The sequence below is a fragment of the Galeopterus variegatus genome, unplaced genomic scaffold, assembly GCF_000696425.1.
Source record: "Galeopterus variegatus unplaced genomic scaffold, G_variegatus-3.0.2 Scaffold3322, whole genome shotgun sequence".
Taxonomy (NCBI): Eukaryota; Metazoa; Chordata; class Mammalia; order Dermoptera; family Cynocephalidae; genus Galeopterus; species Galeopterus variegatus.
The window spans coordinates 219,204-220,084 of NW_007729433.1; the positions used below are offsets into that span (position 1 = coordinate 219,204).

Genomic DNA, 881 nt, shown 5'->3' on the forward strand with positions numbered 1-881 from the left:
CAAATGAAATGTTATGTCCTTACTGTGTGCTGGGTAACCATAAACGTGTTTGGCTTTGAGTTCAATCGTACTTAGCAATGCTTTTGGTTTTAGTTTTTAAAACTCAACTCTTTAATGACTGTTTACTTAAATAAGTATATGCGTTTATCATTTTAAAGTATTATTTAATACAATATGGCACTGTTTTGCCTACTCACAGCACATAAGACTCCAAACCGAGCATTCTTTTTTTTTTTTTTACATTCCATTATTTCAGTGTGTAAATTAAAATGTTTCTGAAAACATGTATGAAAAAAGTTGTAGCGAATCCTAAACAATATCAGAATACGGTGCACTGATGCTTAATCCACCGTCTAAACATCACACTGAGAGTTAATTTGAATCTTGAGACTCGTATGAAAATTGAGCCGTGGAAGTGACCACGGCTCTAAGATGGTTCTGCTTTCAGTTCCACCTTTCATAAAGTCCCCCCACCCTCCCGGGGGAGCGGTGCCTAACTCCTCTCCAAGGCAGACATTCCTGCTAAATGCCCTTCGTCTAAGAAAAGAAGCATTTTATATACCCCCCAACTGGCCGACCTCTTTCCGCTCCGCGGGGCTACGGCGGACTGAGTGTGACGCTGCACATTTTAAATCAAGGTTGGTCCTGCTTCGGAATCTCGAAGGTTTGGAAAGATTAAAAAAAAAAAAATGCTTTGGGGGAGGTATGCTCCCAAAATGGCATATTCTGAGCCCCCCAAAGAGGAGGGAGGCAAACTGCTCCTGCGCCCCGTCCCGGCTGCCCACCCTCCCGCGGCCGCCCCGCGCCGCGCCCCGGGTCCTCACCTCAGGTAGTTGAGATAGGGCGGGTAGACCTGCGCCAGGCCCTCCTTGAGCACGGCG

At 45.7% G+C, this 881-nt stretch overlaps 1 protein-coding gene across 1 annotated transcript in view; it reads right to left on the minus strand.

Annotated features, from left to right (window-relative positions):
- PGR (progesterone receptor) overlaps positions 1-881 on the minus strand; it is a 75,775-nt gene that overhangs the window by 73,431 nt on the left and 1,463 nt on the right. The window contains exon 2 of the mRNA XM_008584634.1: positions 825-880. Within this exon, the coding sequence (XP_008582856.1) occupies positions 825-880 (56 nt within the window). The remainder of the gene's footprint in view (positions 1-824; position 881) is intronic.